Source organism: Zootoca vivipara, chromosome 7 (genome assembly GCF_965207765.1).
Source record: "Zootoca vivipara chromosome 7, rZooViv2.hap1.1, whole genome shotgun sequence".
NCBI classification, from domain to species: Eukaryota; Metazoa; Chordata; class Lepidosauria; order Squamata; family Lacertidae; genus Zootoca; species Zootoca vivipara.
This window is the reverse complement of record NC_142590.1, coordinates 25474205-25492240: the sequence shown is the minus strand read 5'-3', so window position 1 is coordinate 25492240 and position 18036 is coordinate 25474205. Positions and strand designations below refer to the sequence as shown.

Below are 18036 nucleotides of genomic sequence, written 5' to 3'. Positions count from 1 at the left end.
TCAAGACAGTTTGATGCGAGAGAGTTGCATACCTGGGCTGGGCCCTTGGAAAATAAACCACAAACCTGTGAGCACAGTCCCATCTTGTTTGTAGAATATCCGTCTTTAATTGTGAAACCCTACAAGATTTAATTTTGAAACATGACAAGGTAAGAAACGGACTTACTACAAGCACAGCAACACTCCCACTACACTCTGTTTTGGTGGGGAGGCTTCTTTGCTTCTTCTTTAAATGAAAAGCTGCGCTGATGATAATTATGACAATTGCTCAGGGTGTAAATCATTGCATAATTTTAATTCATACCAAAATGAGCACTGGCAGTGACACTACCTGCGTGACACACCCAGAACATTATTACTCAATTGCACATATCCTATTGTGACTAATTGCATAATAATTAGTCTTTCTTAATATTCAGCCACACAGTAACATTCTGTCTGGCGTACTTGCTCCTCCCCCTCCCCCCGCAGAATAAAAAACAATGTGCAGCTCATCGAGTATGCAGTGAACTGCTGCCAAGCTGGCCTTCAGGTTTAATATATTTTAAGTAAAACATTATTGCATACCCTACATATATTTGAGTAGATTTCTGGCATACCCCTCCTTCCTGCTTTATGTGTGCAAAGCTTTCCTGCCCATCAATTAAACTTGATCCGGAAAGAAAATTGAATATATGTGCGCTCTCCAGATCAGAATGGGTAAATTGTAGGCTCTGCACTGGATCCAATGATGTCCTTCATATGGAGAGAAGACGGGATTCTTCCAAAAGTGGAATGGAGAGGAGGTTGTTTTTCCAATTCCCCTTGCAGCTGCTGTGTCCCCCAAATTCTTCTCCAGAGCATTGGGTAACCCTTTGGAACAGTGTACAAAAAGTGAAATGGACAAAAATGGCCACCCTCAAACCCTCAAAGGGGGCACTGTCCAACCAACCTTAGTCTGCCCTCAAACAGTCCCCCCCCCTTGCTTGCTTTCCTAATTAACTAGTCCAGTGGGGAGCACTAGCCATGGCAGCTTCCGCCTCCTTAGTCTCAGTGTCATGCTTGCAGAGCTAAGCAAGGAAGAGGATGGCAGGGGCAGACTTTGGTATTTCAAAGTTCAGCGAGCCCCAAATTTGGCACCCCTCCCGGCCTCTTGCCTTCTATTCTGCTCAGTAAATCATAGTTGTGGCACCCTGTGGTACCCCCTAGGCTTGGCACCCAGTGTGGTGGAACCAGTCACGCTGCTCTAAATCCACCTCTGAGGATGGGGATAAAGCTAGAATGAGTTGCCCATGCCTGTCATTGGCTCTGGTTCTGCCAACGGTTGGCCTTCCTAACTTCTCCCCTACCATTGCCAGTGTGCTCCAGTCACCACGGCCATGGGCAGAAGGCTCCCCTGCATCAAAGAGCCTTTGCTGGATAAAACCCTTTGGCTTCCACATCCAATTTAGAGAAGGTGTGATGCAAAACTTTGCATTCTGAATCTGTATCAGTGTCTGGTTTGTTGTTTATACCTCACCCATCTGGCTGGGTTTCCTGAGCGACTCTGGCCGGCTCCCAACAGAATATTAAAAACACGATAAAACATCAAACATTAAAAAACTTCCCTAAGCAGGGCTGCCTTCAGGTGTCTTCTAAAAGTCAGATAGTTGTTTATTTCTTTGACACCTGATGGGAGGGCGTTCCACAGGACGGGCGCCACCACCGAGAAGGCCCTCTGCCTGGTTCCCTGTAACCTCACTTCTCGCAGTGAGGGAACTGCCAGAAGGCCCTCGGGGCTGGACCTCAGTGTCTGGGCTAAATGATGGGGGTGGAGACGCTCCTTCAGGTATACTGGGCCAAAGCCGCTTAGGGCTTTAAATGTCAGCACCAACAGTATGGTGGCAATGTTATTGTGAGAGGCTGTCTGCATGAATGCTGGAGGTGGGGAGGACTATGGCTACAGGGAACAGAGGTTGAATAGCCGAGAAGGGATTTTGGAAAATAGAGAATAGTCTCTTTGTATGGACATCTCATGTGAAAATAGTTCTGACTGCCTATCCAATGCCATTTTTGGCTGGCGAGAGACCAGAATGGGCATAGATGTATCTAATCATCATCATCATCATCATCATCATCATCATCATCATCATCATCATCATTGACTATTTATGCCCCCGCCCATCTGGCTGGGTTTCTCCAGCCACTCTGGAGGGCTTCCAGCTGATCACTGCACTAGGCCCAATGCACAATGGCAGTGAGACCAGCTCTGTCCCCAGGATACCCAATTTTGGGGCTTTCCATTGGCTGGTCCTGGCAGCATCCAACTGAAAGCAGTCTTGCCAGGGTTTATGATTGGCAGGTGGAAGGAGGGGTGCTGTCAGTGAAAGCCAGTGAGAGGCTGGGCAGAGGGACACCTCTCCCCACATAACCCACCCTCCCCACTTGGTGTAAGGTGGATTTGAATTGCTTTGCCTATCTCATTGACGTCCATGTCATAATAATAATAATAATAATAATAATAATAATAATAATAATAATTTATTTATACCCTGCCCATCTGGCTGGGCTTCCCCTGCCACTCTGGGCGGCTTCCAACAAACATTAATGCTCCAGTTTAATCCATCTGTTGTTAAAGCTACATGTGATATAGGCTACAAATTTCAAACGGTTCCCACCGTTGCAGTGGAACTACTCTAAAGTAAGCGGTAGAAGGATTTTGGTTATATAGGCAGTTTTGTAGGGAGCTGGTAGTTCTAAATTTGTGACATTTAGGGAAAAGATTGGTGTAACACTTTTAAACAACACTGGTTGTTTTAACCAGTTGCCCCAGAAAGGAGAAGGTGGGAAAGTAAGAATAGCAGAGTAAAGTTGGTGTCATTTCATGTGTTTCGCTTTATCTTTCAAGTCCAAACAGACGAAAATCCTTTAAATCTATTTTGATTTTAATAAAAGAAAAACAAACAGAAAAAAAGAAGAATTGCACCTGGCCCGACAAAAGTGACTTGTTGGCTTGACATGATTTCAAGTGGCTGGGATATTAAAACTCAGAAAAAAGGGGGTTTGTAATGGAAATGCTGACAGACTATTAACTATAGCATCGCTGCTCTAATAAATGGAATGGGCTGTCGTAATCTCTAGTTCATAAATATGCAAATACAAGACAGAGGATTTGCTCCAAAGGATGTCTCTATAATTTTAACTGACCTTTTCTGCTACTAAACGAGCCTGTTGCTTCTGGTTTCACACATTAAATACAAAGCACTGACTATTTTGCTTCCGGGATCTCAGCCTGTTTCTCCTGGAAAGAGCGTCAGAATTTCCACCTTGTTCAGTGGATGCAAAGGCTGGGCCCCAAATGTCAACACAAGGTTGAAAGTCCCGATCACTGAGCAAAAAAACGCTCCTTGGCTGCGAGCATTTTTGGTTTTGTACACATTCATATTCATGCCTAAATTGTTTGCTGAATTAATTATTCTTTCCCCCCCTTTTTTTGAGGGGGAATTGAAGTGCCTCCTTTCCATTCATGTGTCAAAGACCCTTCCGAACTGCCAAAATCCAGTCAGTCACTCAATGATAAACAGCCCATCAACACAATGATATCGAATCTGAACGTTTTCCAGTTTCCTGCTTTGGGCCAAATGGAGGTAAAACCAATGACTTAATATTTAATAACCTAAATGTAATTTGTTTTGTGTCTTCTACTACATGGGAAAGAATTGGACGGCGAGCAGTTTTGCAGATTTCAACCCCTCCCCTCCTCCCCTTAATTATTTTAAGCTATTCATCCTGGTATCTGGCCCACTGATGCTCAGCCAAATTGCCAGCAGGGGAGAGATCTGTCCAATCCTGAAGCAAAATGAGTCACTGAGAGTCAATCTGTTTAGTTTCTCTTGCTGCTGGGGGCTCCTCTGTCCTGGCCTCCATTCTGCTCCAGTCAGTCAGGGTTGGGCCTTTCCCTCCATCTCTCTGCTCTGCTCACCACAGCTGTTCATGGGTTCTGACTAGCTGGACACACGGTCCCAGACGCTTTGATCTCCATGCTACACAATTCTCGCTCGGATGGAAAATGAAGACATCCTGGCCCTCTGAAGGTTGCTGTTGCAGTAGTTTATCAGCCACCTGGATGGGAAACGCAACAGACAAAACATTCAGTTTGGCGTACGGAAACCTTCCCCCCATTGTGTCCCCAGATCCCAAGGACAAAAGCAGAACCTTTTTCCGTACAGGACAGCAGCCCAAGATAACTGCAGCAGAGAGCTTTCCTCTTTCCCTTATAAGCCCAGACTTGTCAGAAGTATAACGCACACATAATGAAAACACGGTGCATATAATCTCTCAAGTGGAATGCGAAGGTCCTTGCTCGCCTTGCTAAGAAGCAAAAACTCCACGATTTCCTCCATTCTTCAGAGGCGCAATTCAATTACGCAAAACTATGCACCAGTCTTTAAGAACTCTGTGTACGATTAAGATAACTGGTATTTTCATGGTAAATGATTAAATTAGCTGACACTGTTTTATGCTGAACTTTGGCATTGAGGCTGACATTTTTATGCACAGTACGTTGTAGACGGCTGGTAATCTAAACTGCTCTGCGCCTCTCATCTTTCAAAGAGTTTCAACAGCTATAGAGCCATTCGGTTTCGGTTTATTTGCAAGAAGTCAGTGTGCCTACATTCTGGCACGAGAAAAGACCTCTTCAGGAATTGCTCGAGCCAAAGGGGGCCAAGTGTGATGAAAGGATCTGTGGGGTCCTGCATTCAGTCTCACCCCCTAAGTTGCATGGCTCCTCTGGCAGCAGTTGTCACTATCAATGTGTTGAGGCACAACTTCTGAAGTGGGGAGTCCGTTCTACCTGCGGGGGCTCCCCACAAAATTTAGAACTGTGATAGCTTGGAATTCTAAATTGTGAAGGAAACTTCCATTCCCAGACCTAGGCCCCCATTTCAGAAGCTATGAGCCAACACTGTAGGTATGGGAGTAGCTGGGGTTACATGTGCGTGGGACACGGGTGGTGCTGTGGTCTAAACCACTGAGCCTCTTGGGCTTGTCGATCGGAAGGTTGGCAGTTCAAATCCCCACGATGGGGTGAGCTCCCGTTGCTCTGTCCCAGCTCCTGCCAACCTAGCAGTTTGAAAGCTCGCCAGTGCAAGTAGATAAATAGGTACCGCTGTGTTGGGAAGGTAAACGGCGTCTCCGTGCGCTGTGGCTTCTGTCACGTGTTCCGTTGCGCCAGAAGCAGTTTAGTCATGCTGGCTACATGACCTGGAAAGCTGTCCGTGGACAAATGCCGGCTCCCTTGGCCTGAAAGCAAGATGAGTGCCACAACCCCATAGTCAGTCACCTTTGACTGGACTTAACTGTCCAGGGGTCTTTTACCTTTACCTTTTACCTTACATGCATAATTCTACAGCTCTTTCCACAACACTTGCCTTCCTAACACAAACAATGCTTGAATTGTTTTCAGCATATACCTACAACTGGCATGTATATGTGCATATATATATATATATATATATATATATATATATATATATATATGAATGATACAACTCAATTTGGCTCCTGTTGACCTAGTGTACCGCCTAAAATTAATCTTGTGCTTTGCTAATATAAAGACGTCATCTTTCTTGACACCTGAGATGCGTGTTTTCAGGGCCCACCGTGTCACTGTGACTGTAATCTGTTTTAACTGTTTTTAATTATGAATTTTAAATTGTTGTAACCCATGCTGGGACCTGCTGGTGGAGGGCAAGTAATAAATTTATTATTAATAGTAATGTTTTTGTGTTCAAATGAAACACCTGAAGAAGGTTTCAGAGTCTTATTGATCGCCCATCTGTGGCTTCAGGAAGGAATATGTATTTATCTCTGATGTTCATTGTATTTTTAAGTTGACATTTTTACATTAACCCCTTGGACTGCCTGTAGGCTATGAATGCATTAAATTGAATTATTTTTTTAATTGACTGATAGATTTTCCTGTGGGACAAATTAGTTGGGAGCTGATGGTGGTGGGGAGACTCTGTATTTGTTTTATATTCAATCAGATTGCTTTGCATTTTTTTTTTAAAAAATTCTTCTGCTGAATATAACTAGATCAACAACATATGGCTTGGCTGTCTTGCTTGAGCGATTTGGAACTATGTTGTCTATAGAGATCAATCTCTAGAACACCCATTGTCTGCCAGAAGCAAACAGTGATTTGGATTTCATGGAATCATCCACCGACAGATCTTGTCTTTGGCTAAGGGACTTTGCTTCTTTATCCAGCCTGTGCCATTATAATGCAATTGCAATGTATCATACAAAGTAAAGATTTTGCTTATGAGCTTGATGGGGTGAGCACAGGTCATCACATGCAGGCCCATGGAAGAGCATGGAAGAAAATGCTGGGATCATGTGACCTGGATCTTGCACAACAGGTCAAAATGCTACAGAGGCCAAGAGACCTCTGCCCTGCCATTTGGTGCGAGAATCCGGCCATTCATAAATGTTTAGCAAAGTTTAGTGGAGGCTTTGCTGCATGTCAGGATTTCCTAACCAGACTCTTTGCTAATCATAAACAACTGACTAGGACTAAGAACTCATTTTCTGTTTCCACACCTTGGATATTATCTTGGTCCCAACAGAATTAAATCTCCATTCTTGCAAAATGCCTTGCATAGGTGAGGGAGAGGGGACCACACAGACCAAACAATTTCTGGAACAGTTCACAGCATCTAGGCAATAAAAGCACTTATTTGAATGGAGTGTGTGTGTGTGTGTGTGTGAATCTCTCTCTCTCTCTCCTCCCCCCCTCTCCACCAAGACTCTAATGACTTTTAGATTAAAAGCATTAGGCAAATGTTTGATAACAGCAAAACTCTGACTATCAGCGAAATGGTAGCTTTCTGACAGAATGAGGAACTCCAAATAACTTACATTACGTATAGGAATATTTGAGGCATTTGCTAATTCCGATACAAGTGGACGAGATCTACCTGTCCCAAACAAAAGTGCGGATTGGAACAGAGCTATCTGCTGGATCTTGCACTTCTTGGAATCTTGTGAACACAGTTCTAGGTTCAGCGTTGGCCACTGTGAGAACAAGATGCTGGACTAGATAGGGCTTTGGCCTCATCCAGCAGCTTCATGTGTTCTTATGTTCTTAATCACATAGAAGAATCTGGGAGAAACAAATGCCTAGAACCAGCTACCCCCAGTGTGTGGGCATTGTCGGTCAATTGCCATGGCCCACACCGTAGTGAGGGCTAACCCCTGGGTCCTATTTGCTCTCTTTTTCCTTCCTCCTTCCTGATGCTGCTTGCTCCGTTGCCTTCTCTAAGGGCTCACCCACACCTACCTTTGCTCTGCACTTCTGGGCACAAGACCGCTTTTTCCAGGTTCATGTCTGAGAGTTTAATTTTTCATCCCAGCGCTTTCTCCGCAAAAAAACCCACTCTTTACTGTTGCACCAGAGCAAATGGCAATTCGTGGAAAACCCAAATTGCTGTTTCCTCCGACTCAGCAATAGAGAGCAAGTTTTCCTGGGGAAAGGGGCAGGGAGGAAAAAGAGGCTCACATGTGGAATGGGAAACTGCAAATCAGTGCCCAGAAAGTCCAGGCCACAAGGTAAATGATGAGGCCTGAGGGAGTGTTAGGCTTCAGAGAATCAGCTTCCTCTCCCGCTTGGCAGTAGGTAAAGAGAACAAAGGAAAAGGAGTCTTCTTACCATTTAGAAACTTTAATGATCACAGTGCGAGAACAAAGGACCCATCTCCTAGGAATGGCAGTGCTCCCAATGAAGAATTTCACCCCCTTACGTCCCTTGTCACCCACATCACTCCTACATCTTGTAACCTGAGCCTGTCCCCTCTGTGCTTTGTGTGCTTTCCATTCTGCCACTTTCTCAGCTCTTCTTGACCTTGGGGAGAGCGGGTGGACACTTTCCAGAGACAGTGAGTCTGTTAACTCTCTCTCTCCCAGTGTTTCTTCTCCTAGCTGTTCCCCATCCAGTATTTCCCAGCTTCTGCCTTCTGAACTATGCCCCTCTGCAAACCAGTATTCCAAATCTATATTGTCCTCCTACTCCTGGGAAGATTCAGGATCTGGATCAGGACCAGGAGGAGGGGGAGGCTCCTACCATTCCTCTTCAGTGCAGCCCTCCTCAGCACGGTTCCTGACAGGGAGGGAGCAGGCAAACCAGCAAGAGAAGCAAGTAAAAAATGCAGTAAAGCTTTGTGTCATTTATTTTATTTTATATTTTATTTTATTATGTTATGTTATTATTATTATTATATTATTATCATATTATTATTATATTATATTATAGTATTTATAAGAGTGCTTACATACTGCCCCTTCACAAAATATCAGAGTGATGAAAAGGATTATGAAAACATTTGCAAATTTAAATGCAGCATGGAACCATAATTGACATCACTGGCCATACAGTAAAAATTTAAACAACTGCTTAGGCAGTCAGCATTGAAAAGGTCTTCCAGAGACACCTGATAGTCAAAAGTATCCCTGCCAAATCTCTGCTGGAAGGCTGTTCTGCGGCATGAAATCAGCAACACCCTACCCACCAAGTGTCCCAGGAAAAACAAAAGGACACCCCCCTTTTTTTGGTGCAAGATCAAGGCGGACATTGGGGGCGCTGCACTCTTGCACCACGATCTCATCCCCGAAAGAGCTATGTCCTGGTTTTTGATCTGAAAAAGTTGGACGGTATGCAGCACCAAATGCCTACGTTCTGGTTGAGGCCATTTGGGCTTCTGTATATTCCGTGTCTCGCTCTCTGGAGGATGGTTCCAACGGGGCTCAGAGAAAGAAGCAATTGAGTAGGTTGTGGCGACAACAAGGGGAAGGAGGTAGACCACTCAGGGAGGGGATCCTAGTGAGAGCATCTAGTCCAAATCCTGCTCCCCTGCTCAAAAAACCCAAGAGGAAACCCTGCCCAGCACACAATGATTTGGAGCTGTACTGGTGCCACAGTCAAAATGCCTCATTCAAAGTATTTATTTTGGAGGTATGGAAAGTTTTAAGATCAGGTTGCCGCGTGCTCCAAAGCATTCTTCAGCGAAATAAATCCAGGCAGATCGGCAACATAGCAAATTAATAAGCTAATGTTTATCTATTGACCTACATAAAATATAGATAAATCATTAACATTGTCTTCCAGCGCAAACATATATGCATTTAATTTGGGGCCTAATGGGGTATGAGAAGGAGACATACGCTGCTGCTTTAATCATGCTTTTAGCTTTATTGTAGAGCACAAAAGCTGTTTTTCCATATTAGAAAAAAAAATCATAGGAATAATCTGCTTCCTAATCCAATATGTGACAGCAATCATTCATTATGGAAGGAGGAGAGCAAAAACGGCAGTAACAAATGCTGACATATTTTTGAGGTAAAAAGAAAAGTGGGAAAACATCCAGCCCACAGGAAACACTTCCCGGCATAACGTGACAGTTTTATGGTATTATTAATTTGTAGGACTTGGAGTATCCAATGTGCTCCACAATCTTTTATCGGCCACCGTCCAATAGAGAGTCAATACTTTTAAGCCCATCAAAATAAGTGAGAATAAGTGACTTGAGCCTCTGAGGTGTTTGGTTGGGAAGGAGCCAGTGAGGCAGCAACACACCCCAATATCTCATTGTCAGATTCTCCTCTGAGAGAAATTATTAGGATCAGGTCGCCGTGCATTAAAAATCCTTCATTGAATTGAATACCAGAAGAAATGAACGTTTATCTGTTGACCTACAGAAATGGAAAGTCACTCATTGTTGTTGTCTTTCAGTGCGAACATGTAATACATTTCATTTTAGACCTAATGGTCTAAGGAAAAGTGCCACCACTACCACAAAACCCCAGGGTGGAATAGCTTCCACCATATTGAGGTGAATGAAAATTCTGTGGCTACAGCTAAACCATCCCTTTACAGCACAATTATACCACTTTAATAATAATAATAATAATAATAATAATAATAATAATATATTGATTGATTTATACCCTGCCCATCTGGCTGGGTTTCCCCAGCCACTCTGGGCGGTTCCCAACAGAACTAAAAGCACAATAAAAAAACTAAACATTAAAACTTCTCTAAACAGTGTTGCCTTCAGATGTCTTCTAAAAATCCGATAGTTGTTTATCTCCTTGACATCCAGGATAGTCCTGAATTTACAGAAGCCGTCCCAGTTTCTGATTTGACCCCAGAATGTCCTGTTTTTCCTTAGGACATCCCTATTTTCATCAGAAAAATCTTGGAGGGTATGGAATAGGTTGTCCCCAGGGCTTTTTTCCCAGCCAGAATTAACTGGAACTCAGTTCTGGTAGCTCTCAGGTGGGCCCTATTGCCACTCTAAGAGAACAAGGGTGGGGTTCGTCGTGAGTTCTAGAGCCCATATCCAAGCCCTGCTCCCCCATTTGCCAATCCCGGGTCCAGGCTAGGATCTGGCTCCTGATAGGCAGCATGGGCTTATGCCCATGTCACCTATCTGGTGAGGAGGTCAAATCTGAGATCCCAACATCGGGGCCTTAGAAGGGCCTCTGCCATTCTACAATGCCGCTGCACCAAAAGGGTGAGCGGACTTCTAGAAAAATAGTACTGGACACCCCTATTTTCATTGGAGAAGTGTTGGATGGTATGGAAAGGTGTCCCTATTTTCACCGGAGAAATATTAGAGGGTATGTCTGCCTGTCACTGGCTCTGCCTTCACCTGCTGTTGGGCCTTGCCTCCTTCCCTAGTAGTCCCAATGGCTGCCAGCCACTACTGGAGTTAACCAATGATCCAGAATAACCAATATTCTGTTACCAGGCTCTTGTTTCCAGTGGAATTGCTAATCATTTACTCTGAGCATGAGTGCGGAATGTGAAATATCTCTGGCTTTAATATATTTTACAAGACAGTCTTAAGATATTTAATTCACTACCGGATAGTGATTGGCAGTCCAATACGCCTCTGCATGCTTTCACTTTCCTGACTTGACTCCTGTAAGCGGCTCTCCCAAAACGAATAGGCTGCAATTATGGAGATTTCGGAAATCTGCAAAGCTAGTATATTTGCATCTTCTTTGTTAATCATGGCCTAGTATGATGGATGTGGTGTGTGTGCAAATGTTGTTGTTTAGTCGTTTAGTCGTGTCCGACTCTTCGTGACCCCATGGACCATAGCACGCCAGGCACTCCTGTCTTGCACTGCCTCCCGCAGTTTGGTCAAACTCATGTTCGTAGCTTCGAGAACACTGTCCAACCATCTTGTCCTCTGTCGTCCCCTTCTCCTAGTGCCCTCAATCTTTCCCAACATCAGGGTCTTTTCCAAGGATTCTTCTCTTCTCATGAGGTGGCCAAAGTATTGGAGCCTCAGCTTCACGATCTGTCCTTCCAGGGAGCACTCAGGGCTGATTTCCTTAAGAATGGATAGGTTTGATCTTCTAGCAGTCCATGGGACTCTCAAGAGTCTCCTCCAGCACCATAATTCAAAAGCATCAATTCTTCGACGATCAGCCTTCTTTATGGTCCAGCTCTCACTTCCATACATCACTACTGGGAAAACCATAGCTTTAACTATACGGACCTTTGTCGGCAAAGTGATGTCTCTGCTTTTTAAGATGCTGTCTAGGTTTGTCATTGCTTTTCTCCCAAGAAGCAGGCGTCTTTTAATTTCGTGACTGCTGTCACCATCTGCAGTGATCAAGGAGCCCAAGAAAGTAAAATCTCTCACTGCCTCCATTTCTTCCCCTTCTATTTGCCAGGAGGTGATGGGACCAGTGGCCATGATCTTGGTTTTTTTGATGTTGAGCTTCAGACCATATTTTGCGCTCTCCTCTTTCACCCTCATTAAAAGGTTCTTTAATTCCTCCTCGCTTTCTGCCATCAAGGTTGTGTCATCTGCATATCTGAGGTTGTTGATATTTCTTCCGGCAATCTTAATTCCGGCTTGGGATTCATCTAGTCCAGCCTTTCGCATGATGAATTCTGCATATAAGTTAAATAAGCAGGGAGACAATATACAACCTTGTCGTACTCCTTTCCCAATTTTGAACCAATCAGTTGTTCCATATCCAGTTCTAACTGTAGCTTCTTGTCCCACATAGAGATTTCTCAGGAGACAGATGAGGTGATCAGGCACTCCCATTTCTTTAAGAACTTGCCATAGTTTGCTGTGGTCGACACAGTCAAAGGCTTTTGCATAGTCAATGAAGCAGAAGTAGACGTTTTTCTGGAACTCTCTAGCTTTCTCCATAATCCAGCGCATGTTTGCTATTTGGTCTCTGGTTCCTCTGCCCTTTCGAAATCCAGCTTGCACTTCTGGGAGTTCTCGGTCCACATACTGCCTAAGCCTGCCTTGTAGAATTTTAAGCATAACCTTGCTAGCGTGTGAAATGAGCGCAATTGTGCGGTAGTTAGAGCATTCTTTGGCACTGCCCTTCTTTGGAATTGGGATGTAGACTGATCTTTTCCAATCCTCTGGCCATTGCTGAGTTTTCCAAACTTGCTGGCATATTGGGTGTAGCACCTTAACAGCATCATCTTTTAAAATTTTAAATAGTTCAGCTGGAATATCATCACTTCCACTGGCCTTGTTATTAGCAATGCTTTCTAAGGCCCATTTGACTTCACTCTCCAAGATGTCTGGCTCAAGGTCAGCAACCACACTACCTGGGGTGTATGAGACCTCCATATCTTTCTGGTATAATTCCTCTGTGTATTCTTGCCACCTCTTCTTGATGTCTTCTGCTTCTGTTAGGTCCTTACCACTTTTGTCCTTGATTATGGTAATCTTTGTACGAAATGTTCCTTTCATATCACCAATTTTCTTGAACAGATCTCTGGTTTTCCCCATTCTATTGTTTTCCTCTATTTCTTTGCATTGCTCATTTAAGAAGACCCTCTTGTCTCTCCTTGCTGTTTTTTGGAAATCTGCATTCAGTTTCCTGTATCTTTCCCTATCTCCCTTGCATTTTGCTTGCCTCCTCTCCTCCGCTATTTGTAAGGCCTCGTTGGACAGCCATTTTGCTTTCTTGCATTTCCTTTTCCTTGGGATGGTTTTCATTGCTGCCTCCTGTATAATGTTACGAGCCTCCATCCATAGTTCTTCAGGCACTCTGTCCACCAAATCTAAATCCTTAAACCTGTTCCTCACTTCCACTGTGTATTCATAAGGGATTTGATTCAGATTGTATCTTACTGGCCCAGTGGTTTTTCCTACTTTCTTCAGTTTAAGCTGGAAGTGTGTGCAAATAAAATAACATTATTCTTCTTTCAGCTGAAAGTTAAATTTATTAGCAATTAGAACTGGGGTGGAAAAGAGAATGAGACCCACTTCCAATTCCACCATAGCTGCCAAGTTTTCCCTTTTTCTCGCGAGGAAGCCTATTCAGCATAAGGGAAAATCCCTTTAAAAAGGGATAACTTGGCAGCTATGAATTCCACCCTCAAAAAAAAATCACACTTAAGAGTTTTATAGCACAACACACTTAAAAAAAATAAAAAAAGAAGTTTCTAGTGCTGAGATTATTTCTCCCCTAATTAAATCAGGGCTCTTTAACCAACTATGAGAACCAAATTAAAATTTTGGAGCCCATTCTGTGTCAACTGTTTACAATGCCTGTGCTTCTCTCTGCCTCCCCAGTTTGTGAGTCCTAGTTTGAGGCAAGCCTTGGCCATGTTTCCGCATATGAGAGGGTTAGATTAAATTAAAACATCTCCTGCTGTGGTCATGCTTCTAATGCGTGGCAAAGCCTGTCCTTACCTTCCAAGTCCTGGACTGCAGAATCCGGGACCGGCAGCCGTGTGACACCAGAAGTTGCGTTGACGTAGCTTCCAGTGTCATTTTGCCCTTCTATGGGCACCAAAAATGGCTGCCGCTGGCTTCAATAGTCGCTTCTACGCATGTCAGGAAGTATGTCGACGCAACTTCCGGTGTCACTCTGCCCATCTATGGGCACCAAAAATGGCCGCCGCCGACACCGGAAGTCGCGTCTATGCACTTACGGACATGCGTAGATGCGACTTTTGAAGTCGGCGGCGGCCATTTTCGGTGCCCATAGAAGGGCAAATCAGAAATAAAAAAAATGGCCGCCGGCAGGAGAAAATAACGGAGAAAAATGAGAGACGAATTGATACGGGGGACCACCGGGAAAAGGTAAGTAAAACGGGGGTTTCCCGGGGAAAACAGGGTACTTGGCAGCTATGAGCCTGTCAGGTGTGGCATTCTGCAACGGGACAGGCTTGCAGGATGGAATCTCCACATGCTCTGTGACATAGTGTGTTGTTCGCAGGACTTCCCTGGCACGCCCAGACTGGCATTCCAGAAGTATGCAAAAGAATGAATCGATTCCATTTAGGAATGTGCCTTGGACTGTGGGTATTCCTGATTATACCATACAAAGAGAAAAACTGATACTTGGCATACAAATCAGCATTCTGTGAATGGAAGCTTTCATAATAAGAAAAGGACAGAACATAAAAGAAGTAAGTTTGTATCCATTAAAACTATAATGCAAGGCTTGAAGTCAATAATATTATTAAAACACCACTGATGATAATGGGTGATATCCAACTAAGTCATATTCAGAGAAAACCCAATTGAAATCAATAAACCTAAGTTATTTAAGCTCATTGATTTTGATGGGTCTACTCTCAGTGTGACTGTAAGTGGAATATGTGGAATATGTGGAGTGGGGGCTGCTTTGGAAGTAAATGCCTGTCCAATGTGGCTTATGATCAGGACATCAAAAGATAAAACGAACATCCTAAAAACACTAAAGATTAAAATAACAATCATACAAAATCTTAAGACTGAAAAGCAACAACTCAGCAACACTTTATTTACAGAGCCAGGAAGAACATAAGTCAACCAGACCTCCAGCAGCTAATAAAGACCTGGGAGGCCAATTGAAAAAGGCAGGCCTGTAACATAGCCATTCTGGGGCTGGGGCAACCCAGTCAGATGGGCAGGGTATAAGTAATAAATCGTCATCATCATCAGGGCTTTCCCCCCAGCTGGAACTCAGTTCCAGCAATTCTCAGGTGGCCGCCATTGCCATCCCAAGAGGGAGGTGTTCCTGGTGAGTTCTGTCACCTCTTTTTCTAGGGGAAAAAAATAGCACTGATTATTTTTGTTATTATTATTTGATGCAGCCCCAATGGGATTGAATTCCATAGCGGTGGAGCCACCACAGAGAAAGACTTCTCCCTCAGGGCAACCCACCTTACTGACCTGGGGGATGCACACACCAGGAGAACTTCTTAAAGTACAGGCAGGATGGCATGGGTGAAGACAATCCAATCAATTGCTTGAGATGGAACTGTTTAGGTCACGACTAGCACTTTAAATTAGGCCTGGAAACATGCTGGTAGAGTAGAGGTGTTAAAAATACTGACCATTTCACACACACACACCCCAGTAAGACGCTGGTAGCTGCGTTCAGGAGAAGGAGCATCTATGAATTTAAAGACAGCCTTGGAAGTGTCTCGTCTAGATATGACCAGGACACACATCACTGTGGCAAGGCCCACCTTCTCTATATAGAGTGCTGTTGGCCTCTATCAGCCAAAGCTGTGAATGCTTATCCTAGTAGCATCACATCAGAGGCAAACACTGAGCCTTTAGAATATTTACTTTCTAGGTTCCTTCAGCCTTAATGAGGGAAAATCCATTGTTTGCTTCACGCAGGACAAAGCAGCTTTATTTCAGATGACTGACCTTTCTCATTGCTGATCACCATCTCCCTGTATTAATCATTTACACAGCATTTAGAGAGCATCGTTCAAGTGTCCGAATGCCTGCGGATGCACCACCCTGGTTCAAAGGCAGATCTACTATGAAACTATCAAAGCTTACGTTTCAGGGCCCCTAATCCCAGAGGGGCCCCCGGAAGAAACTTTAGTCCATATTGCTTTTTAAAAAAGGGATAAAATAGATGTGATGTGGGGTGCATGACTCAAATTGATTCATTTTTAATTGTATGTATTTCAATAGTCCCAAAGTTTGAGAGTCATTAGCACAGATGTTGTAAAAGTATGGTGATCTGTCTTGGAACAACCACGTTGAAGAAGATGACAGGTTGGGATGTGAGGGCGATCTGGCTGCGACATCTGTCACCCCACTGATCGCCAGGGTTGATTCGGCTGATCTGGCTGGCTAGGCGGGTGTCCCCTTCCTCCCTCACCGCTCCATGTGCGTCCCTCCCGAAGCTGCGCGCTCGGTGGAAGAGGACGACCTTCCCAGATAGAAGGAGTGTACCGTTCTTCGGTCAAGGGTATACGATAGCTGCGCTCCCCTGCTAGAACCTCCAAACAAGCTCAAGAAGAAGATGACAGGTTGTCCAGATCTCATTGCTGGTTGTGAAGGACCCCCCATAACTGTTCAAGCTTCATGGGGGGGGGCTTGAAGCTTCAGCCCCCCCCCAATGTAGGTCTGCCACTGCCCTAGTTAGCCTTGCGATGGTAGTCCAATACCAGCATGTTGCACATGTGGGGAGAGCACAAGGTGAAAAAACTGTGGCTTGTCTATGTCCACCCACCAAGCTGGGTTGAAATGTGAATTGGGGGACCCCAAGCTCACCCTCATAGCTGGCAGGGAGTGAGGTGGGGGTTGGTTTTGCCACCTGTGGTAAATTGTTTCACCTTGTCTCGACATAATACGTCATGAAGTGTGATATATCCCTTCAGTGCCAATATCTCAGAACAAAAATGGGTGTGTGCGCCCATGACACAATGATACATTTCAAGTTCAAATCCCAAGCTCCCCCCGTTTTCAGAGGGCTAGAGCGATTAAGGTTTCTCAAACATGGTATCCCTATGGCTTTAGGCACACAAACACATGCACACATTTCGTGGGCTGTTAATATTGCCTCTTATGGAGTCGTGAAAGGTGTATCTTCACAAGAAGATTCCTCCCCAGCCCAGCAAGCTTTGGATCGAGCATTAAAAATCCAATGCAAAACACAGCCCTTTCCCGGTTAACTGGTTTGCTACTGTATCTAGCACAGAGGATAAAGAGAACTGTGTCTTATGGGAATCGGCCTCCCTAAGGATAAGTCAACCATGCTGCCCCCTCTAAAACACCCCCCCTCCACAGTGGCACAGCTTTCTCAGTTAGGCTCCTTCATCATATCCTAGGCACCAGAGGCCCATCTGTGCAAATGTCAGTGTGGTTGCTCAATTGCAGGCAGCCGGGCTTATCTGGAGTAAACAGTCACGCTGAAGATTTTAATCTTGATCACCAGGTTCAAATGATTATTGCAAGACTTCTGCAATTCAGAGAGTGGCGTTGGCAGTGGACAGCAGAACAAAAGAATACGTTATCACAAACTGACCGAAGCATATCGTAAAGTGCAGGGATTGGTAACTAGAGTGGAGCCTCTATAATCTGACCTTGACGTCACGGTAAACACCGTCCTATGCAGATATAAGCCAGGACGATTCAATTTAACTAGTGCTCTTTTTACCCCAAAATTCATTGGCTGGCTCACACATGCATATTCCTTGTTGTGATGACAGCAACACAAAACAACAGCTTTTGTTTGTCAAGTGGCCAGGACAAACCATCTACAAACCAACTGCTGCCTTTAATGATGATGATGATGATGATGATGATGATGATTTTATTATTTATACCTCGCCTATCTGGCTGGGTTTCTCCAGCCTTCCCACTCCTGAAAGGTAATTTGATTCAGTGGACAACTTTGTCAATTGTAATTTCCTCCCACCCATTCACTATCCACACTGCACTGGGTGGCCCCTCCACTTTGTGGAACAAATTCTTATGGGGTTCTAGGGTCTGTAGGAGGACAAAAAAATCGGCCCGTCTCCTTTTCCATGCTTCCACTGGATCAAAATCCTTTCTGGGGCCAGAAGTACCCCAACTAGATTCCAACCATAACACATAACCATGGACTAAAATGCAATGTTTTCCAGTGAAATCCCTTCACACATTCACATCAAGCAGGAAACACATTTATGGGTGAAACAGGCCTAGGTACCTAAACAATGTGTAGCTGTCTTTCAATAGGGACAAAGGTAAGGTTCTACACATAGGCAGGAATAGCCATCAGCACAAATATAAGACGGGAGAT

The 18036-nt window shown here is 44.3% G+C and overlaps 1 protein-coding gene across 5 annotated transcripts in view; it reads right to left on the bottom strand.

The window, feature by feature from the left end:
• Nucleotides 1–278: 278 nt before the first annotated feature.
• The window catches only part of LOC148685008 (uncharacterized), a 255411-nt gene continuing 237653 nt past the window's right edge, over nt 279–18036 (bottom strand). For all 5 annotated transcript variants that reach the window (XM_088673840.1, XM_088673837.1, XM_088673841.1 and 2 more), the window contains one exon: nt 279–4080. In XM_088673840.1, coding sequence (XP_088529966.1) covers nt 4002–4080 — 79 coding nt within the window. In that variant the 3' untranslated portion in view covers nt 279–4001. The remainder of the gene's footprint in view (nt 4081–18036) is intronic.